The sequence below is a fragment of the Pithys albifrons genome, chromosome 5 (genome assembly GCF_047495875.1).
Source record: "Pithys albifrons albifrons isolate INPA30051 chromosome 5, PitAlb_v1, whole genome shotgun sequence".
Taxonomy (NCBI): Eukaryota; Metazoa; Chordata; class Aves; order Passeriformes; family Thamnophilidae; genus Pithys; species Pithys albifrons.
Genome location: NC_092462.1, coordinates 46,670,304 through 46,693,009, shown reverse-complemented (window position 1 = coordinate 46,693,009; position 22,706 = coordinate 46,670,304). Strand labels below are relative to the sequence as shown.

Here is a 22,706-nt window from a genome sequence, read left to right as displayed (position 1 = left end):
CCTTTGAAAATCCCTAACTACCCAGGGGTAATCATTCTGTTCTGATGCTTAGAGAAGATGAAATAAAGTGTGAGGTTTTATTTTAGTTCTTATTTTGCTGACAGATTAAAGCAAGAAAGTTTCAGACATACTGATTATTGAACAAATCTTGATCTTTCTATAATCTAAGAAATGTGGATGGGACCTATTGGAACAAGAGAGACTTCTGAAATGTAACACCTTTCCAAAGACAAGGGGGAAGGATGGATACAATCTTGTTTCCTAGGCAGAAACTTTATTTTTTTTGAAGAATTAAGATGATTCCAACTTGCAACCTTCTCTAGTAAACAATTAACTGTCCTTTTGCCATGAAAGTGAATGTTACTGCAAGGTCAAGCTTTTAATTGCATTCTGTAGCAAATGAATCAATCTTCTTACACCTTTGTTGGCAAGACTTAAAAGCCATTCACTCTTAGTTATCTTTTTCACATTCCTCCATACAGTTATCAAATCACTCACTATTCTTTGGGCTGATTTCTAAGTGCTTACCAGGAATGATAGATATGATACGCTATAAAAGTGTTCTGAAGTGACAAAATTGACTTAAATTCCATCTGTGAGTATTTATTTAGTTTGAATTACCCATGGATAAATGTGCTTTTCCAGGAGTAATCACTGAGCATGATCCCATGTACAGCCCTGAACATTGTTACAGCTCTATCATGGTGATTTCGTTACTTAAGAGAAATCAATGGGAAGCCCTCCTTGACTTTGGCAAACACTGAATCAGGTCTGTATCACTAAAGACTATCTTTTCCCCTGACATTTCCTGACTTCAAATACTAAAGAAATTGATGTTTCTGTGGTCAATTCAATCTCACTTTCATCAGATATTTTACTTGCCCTGTCAGTTTTACAAGCTGCTACTGAAAAACGTTTGAGAATCAACTTTGGTACCTCGGAACCAACTGAATGTACCCCATCAAAGAAGGGTCATGACATGCCTGTATCATGTTGCATCTCATGGCAGAAGGAAGTGAACTGCTGAGCTGCCTCAGGCTCAGAAATCCTTCTGTCATCCAAGCCACAAATCCAATGACAAGAGAAAGTCCATGTCCTACTGCTAGCTATAGAAAGGAGTCAGAAAACAATTAATTAGCCTTTGTAGCACTCAGTTAGAGAAGCCATGTTAAAAGGAATCTTGAACTTCTGTGTAAAATGCCTACTAACATAATGCAGGTTATAATACCAAATGATTTGTTAATTTGACTTAGTGGGCCCCTCACTACAAGACAGACACTGAGATGCTGGAGCATGGCCAGAGAAGGGCAAAAAAGTTGGTGAAGGGTCTAGAGAGTAAGTCATATGAGGAATGGCTTAGGCAGATATGAGTGTTTAGCCTGGAGAAAAGGATCAGGGAGGACCTTCTTGCTCTCTACAACTACCTGAAAGGAGGGTGTAGCAAGATGGGGGTTGGCATCTTAGAATTAACAAGCAATGGGACAAGAAGAAATCGTCTCAAGTTGCACCAGCAAAGGTTTAGATTGGATATTAGGTAAAAATTTCCACAACTGAAAGTGTTCTCAAGCACTGGAACAGGATGCTGAGGGAAATGGTAGAGTCACTGTTCCCATAAATGTTCAAAAAACACATCAATGTAGTGCTTAGGGACATGGTTTAGTGATGGAACTGACAATGTTAGGTTAATAGTTGGATCTTAGAGGTCTTTTGCAACCATATTTATTCTATGGTTCTACTTGAAAGTAATTTTTTCAAAGAAACCTAAAACTCTATTACATGGAATTGTTTTGTACTTGTTACACAATTTTTTTTGATGAACAACTTACTGTTAACTATAAATGAAACTACTAAAATATTTTAAAATTACTTTAGTCCAAAAATAAAGTAGGTAGTGGAGTAGGAATCCTACAATGAAATGTCTCTCTCATTCATCCAGTAGGTGAGGAACACATCTCTCCAGCACACCGGGATCAGTATGGTTTCATTGATTAACTGATAGGGCTAAGACTTGGGAGAGTCACAGGTGGAACTTGTAAAATTTTCCTCATGTACTGCCTCATAATGGAAGGACAGCTCCACTATTTGGGAAAATTTTGTTTAGCTGAGGGAGAGTCAATTCCAGAGTATTCAGAAACTGACTGAGCAGATCTGTTTGATGAAGAGATGGAAATGAAATGCTTGGCAAACAGCAGAGCTCACACTGCTGAAATTTATAGCTGATCTGCACTGATGCTTGCAGCAGTGGGAAATTTGTACACGCACATACATAGCCCATGAGACAGAAACACAGTAACAGCATAATTACTAGTTTGAGTCTAGTTACTAGAACTTCAGTCAGTGAAAAAAAAAAAAGGAGAGATTTAATAGCTTGTACTGCTTCTGTGGGAACTTCAGATAACCACACAGAACTCAACAGGAATTAGGAAAGAATTTCCCACGCACTTTATGGAACAAGTTGTATATTCCATGTGGATTCACACAGAAAGATGGTTTACTAATTGGAAGAACTGAAACAATTCCTCATTTTGGAAGGTAATATTGATGGTGTTTTTTGGGTAATATTTCCTAATAATACTGTCCACAAGACAGCAGGAAATACAAACTTGTGCCTTTTTTTCTAAGTAAATCACAAAAATAGTAGATGACAATGATGTGTGGTTTCTGAAGATATAAGTACAATTCATTCACACAGATTAATGATAAAAATCTACTCTTTAATAGCGAAGAGAGAGAATTTAAAAAAACTCCACCCAAACTAGACAAAATTATGTTTGGCTTTTTTTTTAAATAGAAATTCTTCAGTCCATTCTGTATCAATAAAAACAGTCTTGCATTTAAACTTCTTACTTAATTCTTCATATAAACTTTCCTATATTACTTACATATTGCATGTGTTCCTTCAGTAATACTTTTATATATGATTTATTTATGTATCACTTATTTTTGCCATTTCCATGATGTTAAATAAAAATGATTCATCATATTTTCTGTCTGAAACTGTTTTGATCTTCATTTGTAGAGGTAGTCAACATACACCAATTTCAGATGAAAATTATCAGTCATCATCTTCATATTTTACCTAACAGTCCAAATCAGTATCTTCATTGCTATTCTTTCATTCCCTGTTTCTTTTCTTAACTCTGACAAAGATTTTGACCAGGCTGATTCGTTTCTTTCTCACAGTATTCCTTCTTTCCCTGGACCATAAACATGTTCATAAATGCCTTGTCCTCTGGTTTATTCACGTCTTTTTCTATTGGTATAGAATTGTTAATCCCAGTTTACCAAGGACAGTCAGTCATGGCATTCAACTATTATTTCCCCATAGACTTATAAGTGTCCCTTCCCATGTCAAATTCTGCCCTTAGTCCATTGTTTTTTGTAGACAAGATACTGAGAAAATATTTTTTAAATGTTTTGGTCATTAATAATTGTGTGATTTTTTTTTTGCTGTCTCATAGTGTGAACTATCTTACCTTGGTCTTTAGACTGAAAACTTCTTGGACTGTTACTGAAATTAAACAGCATATTTGCAGCAATTAAAAATAAGAATACTTTTGCTAGAGTTTGCTAGAGTTTTTGCTTTGGTTCTCATCAAGATCAGACATGCTTGCACTTCACAAACCTATTCTAAGTGGAGACAACATTATTTGTATTACTGAAGCACTCAAAAGCCACAGACTTGGACCACAACCTCATTGTGCAAGATCCTGTATAAACAGGGCAGAAGAATTACCCATACACCAGAAGGAATGTAACCAGTATAAAACAAGAATCCTCATGCAGACTGGTGTGGGAGTACAAGGAAAATTATCATTTTTGTCATGTAAATAATGTTTTAAGTAGTCTGGGAACATGGGGATCTTGACTGATACCAAACTTTTCCAGCTACCTCAGTGAAAGAGTACAGTACAAAAAGCACTTGGAACAGTTAATGAAATAGCTTTGCTCACATATGTGGGGAGGGCCTTATGAGGAAAAGTGAGAAGGATTCCAGTCTCCTGTGTTGCAGCTTTTCCCACAATTGTGTTACCCTGTAAGTATCTTTCTGAATCATCTAGGCTCTCATAAACATTACAGAACATAGAATATTTTTTGATCTAGAATATCTTGGGGTTTTTTTCTTCATGAACTATTTCATCTTTTCATTTGTAGTGAAACATGAACTCTTGTTATCTTTTTCTTTTCCCCACTTCCAGTTTTCTGTCAAAGAGGATGGTCCAGTTCTGAAGATTCCTAAACACTCAGCCCCTGCAGCACATAGCTGCTCCAGGGGTCAATATGCCCTTATGCCTCCTCTCTCTTTTCCTGCTTTCATACATAAAAGGATTATGAGAGATACTGACAATTCTGGAGCTTTTGAAGACAGTGAGGAATTTTCAAAAGTTCTTAATGCAGTTTATGTCCTTGAGGAACTATACTCATATGTCTTTATGTTGCAGGAATGAGATATTTTCTAAAGTTCTATCACTGTCATAAAGATTACCTTTGTAAAAAATTTGTGAAGCATCCAAATGTATGATAGAGCTCATAAAAATATGCATTAAAGATTTCATTAAGCATGAATGGCATCATTGCTAAATTAATTAATATTCATTAGCAGTTACTACTCTGTACCTTGTCACAGACCACAAAACTAAAGCAGGTTTTTTGTCAGGGCATGCATACAGGCTGCATTTGTGGAAAGATTAGGGTGTGAAATGACAGCTGTTTCTCTGCAATCTTTTACACGATTACTGTACAGCACTCTAGCATGGTCATTGCAATGCAGTTATTGAAGGTAATACTAATAGTCAAAGGAGACCTAACAGAAAAAGGGCATTTCTCAACAATATTGAGAGTGTTGTCACTGTGACTTAAAAAAAAGTGATTTAAAACTTAAACTATGTAAGTGTGTGCTTACAAAACACAGTACTGAAAGCATACAAGGTATGCTAACTGGAAGGAATCTACTGCCTGTGTTGTGATTAACTCCACCTACACCATTTACAAGAGATTAAGGAAGTTTAGAATTAGAAAACACTTGAGTTACAGAAGGATGGTAATCCAAAAAAGCATTCTGACAGGCAGACACACATGAACTATTGCCTTGGAATTCATGTATCCCAGCTTTAGCTCCACCCTATCAGTAGCCTGGACAGGAGCAGCAGGAGATCTGATCGGACTCACGTTCTGCAAGGCCCTGTAGCAGAACCACTGATGACCCTGAGTGATAAAGGGTCAACAAACTTCAGCCTGAAGCAACTGTTCTATGAACTTTGGCACATTCTGAGTTGGCTCCAGCTGGTTTGTTGCCTTTGGCCCTTATCTTGCAGTTTACCAAGTATTGTGAAATTCTGAATAAAGTTACAAACAGATTGGTTGTGTCTCAGTGACTCAAGGTCTTGCTCTTCAAATATTCTTGGTCTTCAAAATTCCTTTGATAAATAATCTCAAATAATCTCACCTATCAGCTCAACATTTTCCAATAGGTGTGTAAAAGGACCCCCTCCCCCTTCCCCCCCAAAAATATAAATATATTGAAAAAAAACAAGATGAAAATGTCATGTGGGCATGGAAACATTACTTGAGATTCTCTGTGATAGTATTTTGGAAAAATTACCTGCATTCTACGTGTGCACAAACTTCAGCCTGTAATTGAAAAAAACTGTGCTTCGAATCTAGTACTGTTTGCTATTTTCAGATAGATGAAGGGAACAACTATTTCAGAAAAGTGCAAATATCTTTGGAACATTAAAAGAAAAAAGAGGAAAAGGAGCAACCATTGATTCCCAATGGTCCAAATTGCTTACAAAAGAGGACTTTTAATATATCCAAGAGATCTATGTAGAGTTCTGAAAATTTTGCAATGCTTTCAAGGCAGAACTCTGGCAGAAATTATAAGTTCTTCCTCCTTAAAAGTGCAAGGAGGAGAACATATAACTCTCTGGACTGCTTTTTTCCCCTAACAGTGTTCTCTCTGCTATTTCTGCCAGTGCAGTAATGAAATTGTTAATGAAATAAAGACCTTCAGTGACAGGCAATCATCAGTGGACATGTACATACATAATGGTGCAAAGGTAATAAAATATTAAGTTGTCCTATATTTCTTGCAAATAGGTAACCCATTTCAACGAGAAAAACTCTTTAATGAGACCTGCAATATTTTCAGCATACATCAAGATGTAAATCCAACCAGATTCTGCTAAATAGTCCTGGTGCTTCTCCCCTAATCTCTACTTGCAAGAAGGTAGTTCCTACTTGTGTGTATTTTAACAACCACTCTCTCTTTCTTCTCTCCCTACCCTTCTTCTGAGCAAGTATGATCAAGGAAAAAAATAATCATATGAAGAATTTTGTTCTGCCTTCCTACTTCCTCAGCTGGGGTAATTCCTGGAGGATTTCTCTTTCTAGCAGGGAGCTTTGGAAGAGCACTTGGGTTAAGGTTTTCAGTATCTACAGTCAGATTACTGAATATACAGGCAAAACATTACCAAGAAATTTTCAAAAGGAATTCAGAATTTTAGCTACAGAGGTGCCACAAGTAGATGGAGCAACAGGGTTTCCCTTCCTAGGAATAATCTGAGTCCTAGAGGTCACATAAGTTGCAATTCACAGCAGTGGCAAGTAGGGCTTTTGCATTTGTTCAGCTCAGCAGCTGTCTACTTTTACATTTAAACATCTTTTTTTTTTTTAAAATCTGTCCTAGTAATTTTCAGAAATCATTAACTAGTGAATCAATTAAGAAAATACTTTTTGACAATCACATGTCTTCCTGAAGTGCAGAATAGCTTCCAGGTAGCTAGGTTCTCTGAATTAAAAGAAAATAAATCTTAAATTTCTATACTTTCTTAATATAGAATCTATATGCTCTGGTTTTCCTTTACAATTACTGTATTTCCAAGAAACTACCCACAGGATGTGTTAAACAATGTGAGAAACTCGACAAAGATTTTTTTCCTTTCCTAAGAACACAGAAATCTCAAAGCACCCTGAAATGCCTTCGCATGTTGAAACATCACTCAGCATTGGCAACAGCAAAACTGGATCTTCCTTGAACTGCTTTTTAAAGAATCAGAAAAGCTGCATGTTATTGTGTAACAAAGTTCCACAATGAACAAACACTGTTCAGTTTTAAGGGTTTGGAAGCTGGATATGAAATTGACCCTATTAATTTCTGTCATGTTTTTGCTCTCTGCCTTAAGCCTAGCACCCCACTGATTTGACAATCAAATACTGCATTGTCAACATTTTTGTTCCTTCAGCATATCAGCCATGTGAGTTTATGGTGAAAATAACCTCACTGTTCCTTTCAATAAACTCATTGAAAGGTCTATACCTAATTTCACTTTTTCTAGTTAAACCTGCCAATAGCAGCAAACACAGAATTTTAAATATTGTCATCTGAAGATTCCTTCAGGCTTCCAAGGGCAGCTATCTTGGTCAATCATTTGAGGTCTTTTGAAACTCATCACATTTCAAAGAAACAGTATATTTAATCCCACATAATGTTGCATTTACTCATTAATACTTGTAAGCTGTTTTGGATGCTCCTAGGGCTACAGCACTACAATATAAAATATGCTGGACTAAGAGTGACAGCTTTCTAAACAAAGTTCTAGCAGTCTGCAGGATCACAGGCTATTGAGAAATTAATTCCATCCTTTACTCCTCTCTCTTCTCTGAAATGAAACTCTACTTTGTTTTTGCATTTCACTCTTCAGACTCACTGGCCTATAATTCCTCACCAGCTGCCTCCCATGTGCAGTTTTTGTGTCACCTATCAAACTACTATGGGATAATAGACTTAGTCTAGTGCTGTTCCCATACAGATAGCATTGTCCTCTCAGAATTTAACCCAAAAGCTCAGAATGACTTTGGAAAACCAAAGAATCACCTGGCTTTCCATCTCAACCAGTACCCTGTTTCCCTTTCTTTATTTTGCATGGCAATACATTGCTATTAATTTCTATTAATGAACTTGTATTATTTCAAATACTATAGTTGTATTTCACTGTTTATGGAGTTGCAAGATACAGGGGATATCTCAAATACCATTATAAGTTGTTTGGATTTTAATTCTCTTTTAAAATACAGTACAAAAATACCATAAAGATGGTTTGGTAAGAGAAGGTAAATGAAACAAAAATTCAGAGCACAAGCTACATTTTAGGGAATAAAAGCAGGCAAACTAAAATCTTTACTAATCTCTATGTAACACAGAAAGGTACTTCAGTTAGTTTGAAGAAAATAAAAAGTGGCAACACGCTGGAATGTACAATTTCTATTTATAGAAAGCCCAATGAACTAGAAGCCTGTGCCATTCAATTAACAATTTACAACACCTTCATTGTATAATGCAGTGCAGAGAGTGGAAGGCTGTTTAATTTCTGTATTTCCAGACGCGTGTCATTTCCAACCCCATATTTAATAGTGTGTAACTGCCTGAAGGGGAGAGATCAGAATGTGTGGCATGTCTCACTGAGAGGAATTTTGTGCATTAAAAAACCCCAAACCACGCTCTTTCAACTATTACACAGAGAGTTAACCAGATCCCTTGCTTCCACTCTGGTTTTGAAGTCTAAAAAAAAAAAAAAAGGAAAGTAAAGAAAAGGAAATAAAAGAAGAGAAAGAAATTAAGCAGTAAGACATGGAAGAGTGGGAGACAGAGAGACGGAGAGTGCAGAAGGAAGAAAATTCCTTACGAGAGTGGTATATATAAAGGACAAAAATAAATGGTTTTCCATGATGTCACTCACAGCATGTCTGTGTCTGGAAAAGCACTTGAAAAGGAAGACATGGATTTATTCCATTCCAGTAATGCAAACATGCCACGTTTTCCAAGCATGTTCCAGAAGTAAAGAATACCATGAAACAGGCATAAAAGAAGATAATTATTTATTCCCTACCAACAAGCTGATTTGACCAAGCTGACAATTTAGGAATGGTCACTTCCTCTTTACCTTTCAGAATCAATTTTTTTCCAATTTCAGCCTACTTTGCAATCTGTTGCCCTCCCTCCCCACTTCTTGCTTTTTTCTTCTTTCATCTCTCACCCTCTTAAAGAAGCTGATGCAAGGTTTTTCCTTCCTTCTTTATGTGCATGCTTCTAGTTTCCTGTGCTCTCCATCTACTGGCAGAAAGATTAAACTGTTGTCACTACTTTTCTAACTCAAATTTGGTCTCCATCCCCTTGTTCTGGGCTCCTTTATTTGTCTTGGATGAAAGCCTGAAATTCTTTCTTAGATCAAACACAGGAAATTCTCACCAAAAGGCATACTTACATACTACATTGTTTCTTTCCCCTTTAATACAGCGTCTCTTTCTTGAGGTTTTGCATATTCTGTCTTCAGTTAAATTCAGATTATTCCCCTTCCCCCCAAATCACACTTAAAATAACCACAACTGCAAGCAGAGACATGAATTTGGGAGGCTGAATTCAATACTAGCAAGACTGACTGCATAAACAATTATTAGTGATGTACTTGTCCCCCAAAGGCACTGATCTTCAGTCCATGTCCTGGAAAACACTGAATACCTATGTTTGCTCTAAGTGTCAATATTCTACCTTGTTCAAATCATAGGTGGACATGTTGTTCAGCTGTATATTGGAAGAAGAGAAATTAAAATGCTTATAGAAATAGGCAAAGCTGTGACTTCACTATCATTCCAGTGATCTTATTGGGACTGATCTGGTGAAAGACAGTCACAGACTATGAAGTGGGGAAGAAAAAGCGTACTTTGGAACAAGGTAGGTACAATTTAGTGCTAGCAATTGTAGGGGCTTTAATGCAAGATGCTAAGCCAGAATAAAAACCAGAAAGGTGTAAAATTCAAAGAAAACAGAAGAAAAAAACGACGGAAATAAAAACCAAACCAACCAAATAAATAAATAGAAAAAGAAAAAGGAAAAGGGAAAGGAAGGAAGAAACAGAAATTTAAAAAGAGAAAAAAAAAAGAGAAAAAAAGACCCACCAGTAATGATTCAGGAGCATAGCTAAGCTGAAGTAAATCATCATTTAAGATAATGCTGATCTTTCCTGTTTTTATTTACACATTTCTGCCAAAAGGGATTTAAATTTCATAACATCTCAACATGGGCCAAAGTCCCACCAAACACCAAAATTTTGGATATTAATATTAGAAGATTAGTTGTCAAGTAACAGTACTTTATAATAAATAGAACAATTCCTATCTTGTTGGAAAATTTTTTTAATATCAATTAAAATGGTCACTAATGGTTATTATCACATGGGAGATTAACACAGCAGATACTTGAAGCAATAGGTTTCTTGGTAATTTTTTGGCAGCTCAAATGCAATCATTGTGCACCTCACATGCTTTACATGACACTACTGCATGGGACAGCTGGATGTTTTGAATTTCCTCCTCGAATCACACAAAGGAGAAGACAGAAAGCAACTTCACCCTGACACCAACGTTACCTTAAATGAACTGAAATAATACCCTCTTTTCTACCTTCAAAACACTGATCTTTCCCTTCTCCTGACTCACTGAGAGGTAAGGTAAGGGTCTTGTGGGTCTTGGTCACAAGATGATTTTCAACCTGTGATATTTAGTTTGACTGCTTCTCTCCCAGTGATCTAATTCCTAGGGAAATGTAATAAGCACTCACACAATTTGATAGAGATACAATGGATTTCTTCATAAAGCGAACCAAAACTAAATCTGAAGATGTCCTTGGCAGATTACATGGTAACCAACAATTCAGCATTTAACAACAGTTTGTCCTAGCTGAAAATCTTGTGTAACACTGTTGGACTGAATAAAGTTGCACTCTTTTGTCACCTATTCAACTGCTGGCAAAAAGATCAAGTTTTTGTCATAGCTCTAATATCCCTTATCCCCAGTTTCCATAAAATCTGCAACCTAGCTTTCTGCAGCAAGTCTCCAAGCAACTCTCCTTTCCATTCCTTCATACTATTCAGTGAGGGGACCCTTTCTGAAACTCTCTTTCTAGTGATTTTGAATGTATCTTGAGTTTTTACAGAATAGAAGGGAAACACTCACAAATGTATGTGTATTTCTATTTCTGTGGTGTTTACCAAAGACTTTCACACATGACATTTTCTGCTCATTTCAACACAGTAAGATGATCTTCAATACTGTTCTAAGGAAGTACAAAATTAAAAAATCTTATGCTAATCTTCATCATGCGGTGAGATTTATCCCCCACCATATCGTCCAAGTATTTATTTTCGGAGAGACAGAATTCTAAAAATGGTGAGATGTATGGAGGTAATAACTGGTGCAGTATATCTCAGTAAAATTTTTAACAGGAAATTTCAGATTCCTTCTTTTCAACAGTTTCCCAGTAATGTTTGGCATTTATTACTTGGTGTGAAAGGTTCTATCAGGCATTAAACAGAGAAGGCACGAGGACAAGCCATACTTAAATTAAACTCTGTGCAAGAGAAACAGCTTCCACATAAGAGAAATAGCTTATGTAAGGGCTTCCATGTCCAGGTGTCATTGGTTCCGAGCATATTTATGATTGTATTGAATCAATCTAGACCATTTTCCTCTCCCCAGATTGCAGCAGATTAGAGGATGTACACTAAAACATGGAAATCCAATGACAAACTGTGATTCTTGAGTCAAATGCAACTCCTGCATTAGGACTTCATTGCATGAGTGACAGGAAAACTGTTATGTTAATGTGCAGAAGTTTCCATCTCTTGTTTTAATCAGTTATAAATTTTATCCCATTAAAATGTCTAAGCACATTTTGAGACCAATTTACTTTTACCTTTCAAAATATCAGTAAGTTTCACAGATTTAACCCTTAAAAAAAGATTGTCCCCTGTTTTTAAGATGTAGTGATTATTTCCTGTGTACGTCACCTATACCAATCACCATCTCCTGCAGTGATCACTTCAGCAAACATTGGCTGATACCAAAACCAATGCAATTCCATTCAGATGTATACACCTCTAAATTGTAGCAGTTTAAACAACGACAACGAAAATCTGCTAATAAAACTTTTCAGTGCTTAGTGGACTTTACCTTCAAGGAAATAAAATTCTTAACACTACTGACACTAAGAAGGAGTTTAGATCTTTAGCAGCAATTTTCCACTCACAGGCTTCTAACTAACACGGATTTAAAAATTTTACCCATATTTGCATATTCATGCAACAAGAATCCCATGGTCCAACTCAGAAATGAGGTTCTTCAATGCAGAAATGCACTATAAAGATTACTTACTGGGGAAATTTGCGAAGTGTTTAAAAAACCTCCAAACCATAAAGTCAGGTAGGCTTTTCTTAGTAGGTGCTAAAAAAGAGTTAAAATTTCATACTGACATACAGTTAAACATATTTAAATAAATTTGAGAAAGAAAGGAGGAACTTCGTAAGTCTTCTACTCAATCCATATGGAAGAGCACAGAGGACAGATCTGAACTAAACTTATCAGTCAGTAAAATTGGAGAGCAAATGGGAACATTTCACCTAGTGTCTGACATTCAGAACATACTGCCATGGAAAGCAGAGTTGTTTAAATAAAAAAATGCTGACACCTTGATATTATATCACACCCACTATGGCTAGACAAACTGGGCCTTCTCTTGTTGTTCATATGTGGAAAAGATTTAGTTATGAAGAACAATATTTTTAGATAAGATTTAAAATACTTTTAAAAAGTGTAAATACACCTTAGTTTATACACAGTGCAATTTTACTTCCTTCCTTCCCAGGTTAGTATCTAATAGTGTAGGCTGAATCACTATCCTCAGCAGTGCTAGTCTACAAAATCAGTCTATGTCTGATAAAACAGAATATTCAACAAAGTGTTAATGCAAGCCCTTCTAAAATTTGGTGTTAGCTATGTTTTGAAAGTTCTTTAGCTTATTTATCTTAAACAAAGGGAATATCAATGTCCACCCACTGTTTCTATCACCATAATATTAAAGTTAACCCTCTAACCTAATGGTTACAAACAGCTTTCAGAAGAAATAATTCACTTATAATTTTCACCTGGAAGATCTAGTAAATCAGACAGTATATGAATATCCACAGACCACTGGAAGCAGACAAGGCTACCAGCATACTTACCTAGCAGTAAGTATGTCATCATCAGAAGCAACTATTTGCTTGCAAGGGGTGCAAATAACTAAACAGGTTACTTTAACCATGCATAGTAAACAAAAACCTTTTTCCCCACTTGCAAACTGATGCCTACATATTTCTTTCCTTTTCCAATATTGGTCTCTTCTCCCAGGCACTCAGCAATAAGACAAGGGGGCACGGGCTTAAGCTCTGCCAGGGGAATTTGAAGTTGGAGAGCAGAAAAAAAATCTTTCCAGAGAGAGTAATCAGGCATTGGAATGGGCTGCCCAGAGAGGTGGTGGATTCGCCATCCCTGGAGATTTTTACACGCAGATTGGACGTGGGGCTGAGTGCCATGATCTAGTAAATGGACTGGAGTTGGACCAAGGGTTGGACTTGATGATCTTGGAGGTCTTTTCCAACCCAATCAATTCTATGATTCTATGATTCTATGATTCCTTTGGGAACTACTTCTCAGTCAATAAGTGACTTAGAAATTTTCACTTACAGCTTTTTTCTTCAGTCAAAACATTTGGTTGTCAAAGTTACAATGTGTAATTTCTAAATATTGACTGAAAAATAGACTATCAGCTAATAAAACCAGATTTATTTATGCATGACAATCTTTTTGTTAAATGCTCTATGGGTCAGTCAAACCCAAGTCAGTAATCTGTTGCACACACCTTCCTTAATATCAGTTTTCAAATAGTAAGAACTGAACTATGTTATTCAGAATAAGGAACTATGATCACAAATCCTTTTTTCAATACTTAAGTAATATTATTTATTTAATTTGACATAAAGGTATATTTATCATTAAAATAGTGGCAAATTTACCTAAAAGTAATATTTAAACTTTACAATTTTCCCTAAAATTTATATTAATTTATAGCTTGTTCCCAGAACAAGCTTCAGCTATTCCCTAGATAATGCTGGGATGTGTAGCAGTAAATCAGAGGGAGAATCATAAATTGGTGAGGAGGGGTCCTTTGACTATCATAGTCAATAGTTTTACAAAAGTACTGAAAGAAATGTGCTAAGTATTAATTCTTTATTATGGATGTGTTTTTCCAGAACACCTCTATTTAGAAGCTAAATAAAAAATGTCCTTTTATTTCCCACAGATTCACAGTAATCTAGTGTATGAGTTTGAACTCTTGTATTTCACTTTTCACTCACGTGTTCCAGAGACTGTCTTTGCTGAAATTCAGCCTATTATAATTTTTAATCAGAAGCTTGACAGGTTTATTAGACCACAGTACTAGGCAGAACTGAAGTCACAATGTTACTCAGCAGTACATTGGGACAGCCAAATAACACATGGAATAGTTTCTCTTGACTTTTGTAAGTTTGGGCACTAGCAATTCTGGGCATCACAAGTTGTTTCAAACTATGACTCTCATTTACATCATGAGCCTGAATGCAAACTTGGGCTCCCCTCTTGTGAGTGTGTCTACAATAGAATGACAGAGTCATTTGAGTTGGAAGGGACCATTGAGTCAAACAATTAGTCCAGCACTGTCATGTCCACCACTAAACCATGTCCCTAAGTGCCACATCTGTACAAATAACTCCAAGGATAGTGACTCAGTCATTTCCCCGGGCAGCCTGTCCAAGTGCTTGACAGCCCTTTTGGTGAAGAAATTTTCCCTAAAATCTCATCTAAATCATTATTTATTAATCAATGGCACATTAATCAATTCTTTGAATATAGTCATAATAGGCATAATAGGTCCCTTCCAACCCTAACCATTCTATGTATAATACTATCTTTTATGATAGCAGACACACAGCATTGGGAAGGACATACTGTGTCCTTATGGTAATTCATTTGGGTCATTAAACCTTTTAACTGAGGCACAGTGCCTTAATTCTGCAAAAGTATATCTGCCTATTCATGCTCATGACGCTTCTGACATGCACTGCCTTGTTGATTTAAACAGATTTACTCCTGTGAGAAAATGCTGAATGCAGTTTAGCTGAATGCATTTTAACTGAATGCATATTGAGTTTTAAAGAAAAAGCTAAACTGAGGCTGAAATTTTAAATTGCATAACTTCAGATATGGTCATGGCTGATGTTCATATGATTTCTTTTTAGAGAACCTGGATATTCCTCTGTGCATTTGCTTCTGACCATTTAACAACACCACAGATGACTTCCTGCTATTAAGCCTTGAGTATTTAAATTTAAGATACATAGAAGGATATTGGTCCTAAGAGCAACACAGTAAAATTTCTCCCATCACAGATTTTAGTTTCTGCTTCTTAAATATAGATATGACATTTCTAATGTTTATGTGCAATAACATAACAGATTTGATTTCAAGTGTCAGTAAGTGTAACCTACAACATAGTAGTGCAAACCATGGGTTTGGGAATTGTTTTGCCCAGGCCCAAATGCAAACAGGATGTCAGAGAGCCTGAATTGCAATATTTAGATTCCCTACCACAGTAACATTCCTTCAGGTTCTTTTTTTTAAACTTTTTTTTGTTCATGCAGAAAGGATGCAAGCTCTGTTCACAGATCTGAACTGACCTTGAGTAATTTTGACCTCTTAGTCTGTTTCATTATAGGCAGACATAGCCATCAAACATTTGACTAACGCATTTAAGCTTGATACCTTTAAATATAAACAGAACCTTGCTTACATTTTTGTACTAACCTGCTTGGATATTGGCAACTTCATGTATCATTATTAGCTTATTATGAGTTTTTCTTACTGAGAAGATGTTTCCTATTCTCAAACACATGAGACTTGAATAAAATGAGAAAAATGAAAACCACTGCGGATTTTGCAAAACAAACAATCTGCCAGGAAGGCTGTGCAATAGTATTTTTTCTCCCAGTATATCAGACTTAATGGTCTCAAACCCACATGCCTCCTGTGGTGGTACACATGCAGTTGTGATGTTACATTGTGTCAGTAACTATGTAGCTGGCTGAAAATGGGATATAACTTTTATGAAACCAGCATTTAATGTACAAATAAATTATTGCATATGTGACTATGAGGAATTACTAATGTGAAACCTGCAGTTCAAGGGAGTCATCTAAAACCTCCCAAACATCTTATGTTAATTAAGAGCTGCATTTTCCCCCTGTCATTGTAGAATCAAATCTTAGGACCAAATGAAATTTTTTTAACATTTCTAAAAGTATCCCCATCCACTATAATTTCCTTTAAAAAGTCATTCTCACAGAAAAATGTCAGCCATTAGTCTCTTATAAATATTCAGAATATAGCTTAATAAGATAAAAAACTTGTGTAAGTGCCCGAAGTCCCCTGCCCAGTGCCCTTCATTTAAAAAAGTGAGACACCAGGTGGCAGCATACGGTGAAAAACTGTACTTAACAGTAACAGCACAATTAGCGATGTTACCGATGAAGTCGTTATACACTTTTGGGTCAGTTTATAAAAAGTAGTTATAGCACACGATCAGAATGATATCGTGTTGAAGACAGTGTCAGCAACTCTGCAGAAGAAGGCAAACATAAGGAAAAAACCTGCATATAAGCATGGCTGCTATAAAACAGAAGACACAGAAATGTAAATGTACAACTTGACATCAGCCTTCATGCTTAGCACTTCACAAGCTGGGTATTTATTTAAATTCTAAATATGTTGTTGGGATTGATCTTGTAACCAAAAGTGGACAGCCTAATGCATATGTTTCCTGGGTCATTCTAAAGGTGTATAAAATTGCAAATCTTTCATTGCACTGTGAATTTATGTTGGTAACTCAGGATTCAATATTGAGGGACAGAAAAAGTGAGAGAGAGAGAGGCTGTTCCTGGCCAAAGCAGCACTGTCAAAGGTGTCACAACTGGATCCAGTGGTTTTGGTTCAAAGTGTAGGAGTAGCTTATTCTCAGTGGAAAAATAAAAAGGCTCACCTCTAAGATTTATGGTGCTTAAAAGGCTCCACAGAATGCAAAGCTCTGCCATTTCACTCGAAAAAAAAAAAAAAGAAAAACTCTTGTAGTTAACATGAGATATACTTAAAACTGAATACTGATTCCTTGGGGAATAAGCCAGAGTCAAAGAAAATTTTTGAGAAGCTCATGTAGCAAACAGAGCATAATCCTCCTGTTTTCTTATACATGATTGGCAAATGTAAGTTCATGGTAATTTCCTTTCTGTAGGGTGAAATAACAGGCTGTTAGAATTCAAACGAAAATGTGATTGTGTGAAAAGTTACTTTCATAATTAATTGTCTTACAGTGTTTTCTAAAATACTTTCTTTTAGACACAGATATGAAAGGCAATACTACTTGGTCAGGTCTAGAGAAGTCTTTTCTCATTGTATTAATAAAAATTGTTAAGTCTTAAAGAAATAGTATTTGCATTAATAGTAAGAGTCTTTCTCCCTTATACTTACTAGAATAACTCCTAGTTTTGCCAGAATGAGTAAAATAAGAATTCAAGGAACACCATAGTAACAGCAAAATTTAGAAGTTATATGAGGACTTGGATAATTAAGTTAACCTTTCAAACTTCATGACCCACTGTGAAAAATTTGTCAGGGTAAATTCACTGACATTGTATCTGTTTGCATAGCTCATGCTTCATTTGATTTACTATAAAACATAATGTAGTAGGACATGTAAATATTCAAACCCTTGAAATAATTCTGATAATTCTTCTTTATGAATATTTATTTCTGACATCAAGATTTCCTTGTACTTCTCATAAATTTTAGCTTCTTTCATAATTAAAAAAAAGTGTAGTAGAGCAGCAAGAAACTTGAACGGTGCTTCTTAATCTACAAACCTCAAAACTATTCTTTACAAAGTAATTTGGCTGTCTTTTAAACGCTCAAATTTTAAAATTTAATATGAACAAAAAGCATATGTGGAAGGATAAATTATTTCAGTACACATACATGAAAATTTTGCAAATCTGTCATCTAGATACCACAACTTTTTGTCCCAATACAGTAACAAGATTTGTGAAAGTGGACTCTTGAGCTTATCCAAGGCTTCACCAATACCAGTACCCATGCTTAAAGCCCATACCAGTGCTCAGCCAGATGAGGTCATTTTATACTTTCAGGCATAACTGGTGCCTTAAACCACTTTGAGAATTGAATGTATCTTAAATGAGTCATTATAGCTAATCTGAAAAACAATCTTCTTCTGGGTACCAGCTATTTTGGTGATAATAGACACCTGATTACTTTTGCTCAGTTTGATTCAGGCTAATTTGGACACTGTTGAAGCGGGAGGGACAAGACTGCCAAGAAAAGCAGCAGAAAATAATCACAGCCATTTTTTTTCTTTCACCCTAGCAGAAAATAAATAGGCTTTGAGAAGCAGATGTTCAAGTACAAAAATTTGACTACTACTATTAGACCTTAGTTGCTTATTGTCCTTTTGCCAATTTTTTGTATAAAGGCGGTAAAAAAGAAAAAGTGCATATCTTCAAGTGTTAATATACAAAAATTTTTGTTTTGGAGACTGATTAATAAAACCCCAGAACATAAAGATGTGCTATATATAGAAGCATGAACATTTTTTACACTGTATACATAAGTAATATAGGGATACCAAAAATGTTTCTCATTACCCTGTCCTAAATTGCATGGGAAATGTACCTGTTCAGTCATGGGAATACTTATTTTACAAGGATTGTCCATATGTGCACCTTGCCAAGCACGCACAGTTTGTGGACCAAGCACTCTATTGATGACATGATGCTATTTAACCCTGACCGTGAATTATAACAGTGCTATCCGAAATTTAGGACAAAGGCTATTCAGCTGTATATTTCTTGTAAGCCCCAAACACCTTTGATATGCCAGTTACACTGGCATATCAAAGGGTTTCATGTTGCACCCTGCAGACTCATGGAAAAGCCTTTCTATATAACACTCTGGGGAGAATCCTGTTCTTCTTTGTTATGCCTGTATTCTGTAAGGAGTTCTCTCTGTGTATGCATGCATGTGTATGGTTATAAATATGGATATGCATTGCACATAGGCATTCACATGGACAAGAATGGATTTGACTATACATACATGAATTTTTATGAAATTCTAAATAACTTGTGTATGAAAATACATACACCCCATTAATTTTATTTAAAATATTATCCACTATTTATTTGCAAAGAAAATTATAATTGATGCTGGTTTTTAAATACAATTCTTGAAAATTTCATAAAATATGCCCATGAAAATTTAAAATGTCCTGCTTTCCATAAACTGAGTGAATGATTTCCACTAGGATTATCAAATAAAATTCTGCTTATCGATATTCCAGTACATTGTGATATTTTTTGAAATTTTTGGTTTAAAGCCATATAAATCTAAATTAACATGAATGAACACAGTTTGTCTGTACACAAATTTCCTATTTGTGAGCTATAGTTTGTGTAGTTAATATAGCTGATCAGTTTTTATCAGGAACTAGATCTGAACCTGTGTCTCCCTGCTCTGCTTTATTATTCCCTCTCTTCAGGTCTGCTTAGGATGTCGTGTTTTAGCTTTACTGTCTGATTTTGATGCGGTCAACAGTTTGCCACAGTTTGTTTAAAAATACTACATATCATTCCACAATATAACTAATTGCTGTTGTACTCCTGTTTACATACTATTAATAAACACAGCAAAAGAAGTTGTCCTTGAAGACTAAACATCTGGAATCCTTGAAGATCAGCAGTTGCAAACTCCAAAAAGGGAGTAAAATTTTTGAAACAGTCCATTAAAAAGTAGATTGCTGAGTTTCTGGTACAGAACAAATTTCTGTATCAATATTTTTGTATCAAAATTTCTGTTCCTATATCAACTAGTCTGACAAAACAAACAAACAAACCTCCAAACAAACAAGAAATCCGCCTCCAGATAAACAAAACTGAAACAACAAAAAAAAAATACCTCCAACCCCCCCAAAAACAATGAGGACAGCCTTCGTTATAGATAGAACACCTTTGTTATAGGATTTTCAGAGGAGATCGCTACATGGAAATCACATGTACAGAGACATCACTTTTGTCTGTTCTGGGTGTTTCAAGGACATGACATTCAATTTACTATTTTAAGCAATTCATCCTGAGTAGAGTCCAATGCTAAACATGACAGGAAGAATATGTGAACTTCTTTTGTACTAGTATAGGTTTGCAGTCAAACACCTAACCCAGACTATCTGACCTTGCAGACCAGATGCACAAACACAAGTAGAGACAGAGGGCAAGAATGAAAGCTTATTTTCTACTAGCATATTCCAAGAAAACTTATGCCTTCAAATGAAGTTTCACTGCAGGTAGCGAGGCAGATAAAGTTTTGAACAGTTGAAGCCACAGCACAAGGCATGGCTCATTTTCTGTATCAGAAGGGTGTGTAGTCAAAACAATCCGAAAGCCCAAAGGCAAAAGGAGTAAAAAGAATATTATAGAGGACCTTTTTTTTTCCAATTTGTAGGGGAATTACACTCCAGCAAAAATGATCCACCTTTTTGTACTTATCCAACGTACTATGATAAAAATTAAAATATGATCTTTGAACATACTAAAAAGAGAATATCTCCAAATCTCACTGCAGAGTATGGGGAGTTGCAGCTTGCAAAACCTTAGGAGAGAGTCAAGTTTGGAGAAAATTTGATTTCACTTATAAAAAAATTATAAAATTATATAAAAATTTGTAAATATTTGCAGGTATGATCAGCATGATATATTCTTCACAGCAAAAAGTCAAATAAATACCAACTGAAGGTGAATTAACACATAATATCTAACTCAAAGGAAGTGACCCACACTTCTGCCAAGCCAGGTGTTAAGTGTTCCCCAAGTATTAGAAGGGAAACCTACCTTTAAAAGGGATGTTTAATACCTTAACAAGGGTCTGTGTGGTTCTCAGGATCTCATAAAATAGAATTTCACCTTCGAGCATAACATATGTACTTATTTGAGAATTTGTGCTGCATTGTGTGCAGTGACAGAGTGCAGAGCTCTCTGTTGGCTATAGTTATGCACCGATGATAAATCACAAATGAATTTATTTTTGTGCAAGTGAACAATCCTAAATGTAAATGTTTATTAGAACTTCTGTTACTGCCTCAATCAAAGACATTAGTTAACTTGCTATTATTGCAGTGCAGTAAATGACAGTTGGCCACTATTTTACTTTTTATAGAATTGTTCTAAACATATATATTTATGCTAACCACACTTTTTATTTTAATATTTTATTCCAGATTTTCTGCTGGTCTGGTTACCAGAAGCATCTAAATTTGTCAACAGATGGAGCAGGAGTTTTGCTAAGACTTTTCAGTGTAGGCAAAACTGAGAGGAGTCTAGATTTCTGAGATTCTTGAGAAATGGCAAGTGCAAGAGGGAACAGACAGTATGTCAAGAGTTTCTAGGATATTCAAGCTTTTCTGCATGTGCTGATGGATGAAAGATTAGAAGAAGGATTTTTCAAAAGATGGACAAAGGAAAAAGAAAGGATCATGGTCCTCATAGTTGTATTTATCTATGAATGGGTGCAGAAGGAGGCTCCTTGCCATATCTGAGCTCTCAGGCCAGTCCTTCTTCACCCCTGAGACCTGCAGAAAAGGGTCTGATTGCTCAGAGGCTTCCCTCCACTCATAAGCATCTGAAACCACTTGCCAAATTTTGTCTTTGTCTTCAGCAGGGTAATAGCTCTGCTTGCAGAACACAACAGTTTAACCTTTCAAGAGGACTAGGGTGACTGGGTTTGGACATCATAAATCAAGCTGCATAATTCAACCATCTTCTTTATCTGGCTGCATCTTCCATGAGATTTAGGAAATGTTCCAAGTGATATAACTTCAGAAAAATTTGTCTTCCTAAATGGAATAGCTCCTTTAATTTATTTTCTCATATAAAAGCTCAGCTTATTACAATCATCAGCTGTTAATAGTGTGTTTTTAAATGTGAAACTTCCAGGATTGTTTGCCACTCAAATGGCACTTTGAGACAACTTTTTTTTTACTCAGTGTCGCACACATTCTGCTGTACCATCCAACTAATATATAGTATTTCACTTCCAAGCTGAAATAATGAAAGAAGTTGAAAAAATATAACCTTTATACTCACCCCAGCCTTTGGTATAGCTCCAGAGCTGGCTACTGAAGGGAGAGATGCTAGGTCAGGAGCATAGATGTTAGGAGACAAGTTTATTTCTGAGTGATTTACTGAAGCAACATCTACTCCACTTTCAGAACCAGATTCAATATCCTGTAGAAAAACATTGCAAGTCTCTTTAGTAAATGTGAACATGAAATAAAAACCTACTTCTGCTAAATAATGGAAATACTTAGTCAAGCTCACTGAAATACATATACTTAATTCTCTGTATAAGGGTAATAATTCCTCTTACTCATTTCCATTACCTACACATTCATTTGCTGCCCTTTTCAATGTGGCGATTTGCATTAGCTGCTGTTATAAATCACCACTAACATCAAAGCTGTATTTCCCCTAAATGTAAGAATTCAAAGGGAAGAAAAATCAGTTTGGGGCTACAGAAGTTTGACATGTTCCTCTGATGTTCAGTGTTTCCTGTGTGCTCCCACCTTCTGTCTCTGCAGCACTGCAAGCTAGTGAACATCTGTAAGCCATTACACAGCTGAAATGACATCACCATGTAGCAGTTTATACAATTCAGAGGTGCAGCTCCCTAATTTTTTGGAATCA

At 35.8% G+C, this 22,706-nt stretch overlaps 1 protein-coding gene across 1 annotated transcript in view; it reads right to left on the bottom strand.

Moving 5' to 3' along the window:
• DLC1 (DLC1 Rho GTPase activating protein) overlaps positions 1–22,706 on the bottom strand; it is a 254,667-nt gene that overhangs the window by 145,278 nt on the left and 86,683 nt on the right. Inside the window, exon 6 of the mRNA XM_071556429.1 lies at positions 22,107–22,247. Within this exon, the coding sequence (XP_071412530.1) occupies positions 22,107–22,247 (141 nt within the window). The remainder of the gene's footprint in view (positions 1–22,106; positions 22,248–22,706) is intronic.